The 670-nt window shown below is 38.4% G+C and overlaps 1 protein-coding gene across 1 annotated transcript in view; it reads left to right on the top strand.

Annotated features, from left to right (window-relative positions):
- Positions 1-322: 322 nt before the first annotated feature.
- wdr36 (WD repeat domain 36) overlaps positions 323-670 on the top strand; it is a gene marked incomplete at its 5' end in the record, with an annotated part of 7,503 nt that continues 7,155 nt past the window's right edge. The window contains 1 exon segment of the mRNA XM_017403939.2: positions 323-455. Within this exon segment, the coding sequence (XP_017259428.2) occupies positions 323-455 (133 nt within the window).

Genomic DNA, 670 nt, shown 5'->3' with positions numbered 1-670 from the left:
TTATATTTTTAAACTTAGTAACAAATAAAACTAAAAACTAATCACTTCAAAGATTAATGGAAATTGATCTCAGTTTGTTGTTGAGTGTAGGCCTGTCGCGATAAACGATAAATCAATTAATGGTTTGAAGCTGAAAGTAACAGCAGCGGTGGAAAAACGGCCTCCAAACGATTATCGTTTATCACAATAATTTCTGAGACAATTAATTGTTATCGTGACAGGCCTAGCGGAGTGTTTAGTTTTTTCATAAAAACAGTCGAAATCAGTGAACTGCAGTGATTTTAATTTGAAAAGCCTCACTTATAAAGACTTCCCGTCCCAGAGTCCCGCGGTGGATGTGGTCGGCGTTGGCACAGCAACGGGCCGCATCATCATTCACAACATTCGACTGGATGAGACGCTGATGAGCTTCACACAGGACTGGGGACCAATCAGCACGCTCGCTTTCAGGACAGGTACGCTGCACCTGTGAAGCTCCGCCTCCAGTTAGATCAATCAATCAATCAACTTTATTTATATAGCACATTTTAAAAACCACAGGGGTAGCCAAAGTGCTGTACAAAAAAAAAAAAAAAAAACAGTAAAAAGGAAATAGATAAAACAAATAAAGAGATAAAAAAGATAAATAGATAAAAAGAGACATACACATACGGGTTCACAGCAGGTATGT

Source organism: Kryptolebias marmoratus, linkage group LG14 (genome assembly GCF_001649575.2).
Source record: "Kryptolebias marmoratus isolate JLee-2015 linkage group LG14, ASM164957v2, whole genome shotgun sequence".
NCBI lineage: Eukaryota > Metazoa > Chordata > Actinopteri > Cyprinodontiformes > Rivulidae > Kryptolebias > Kryptolebias marmoratus.
This window is presented reverse-complemented; position numbering and strand designations above follow the sequence as displayed.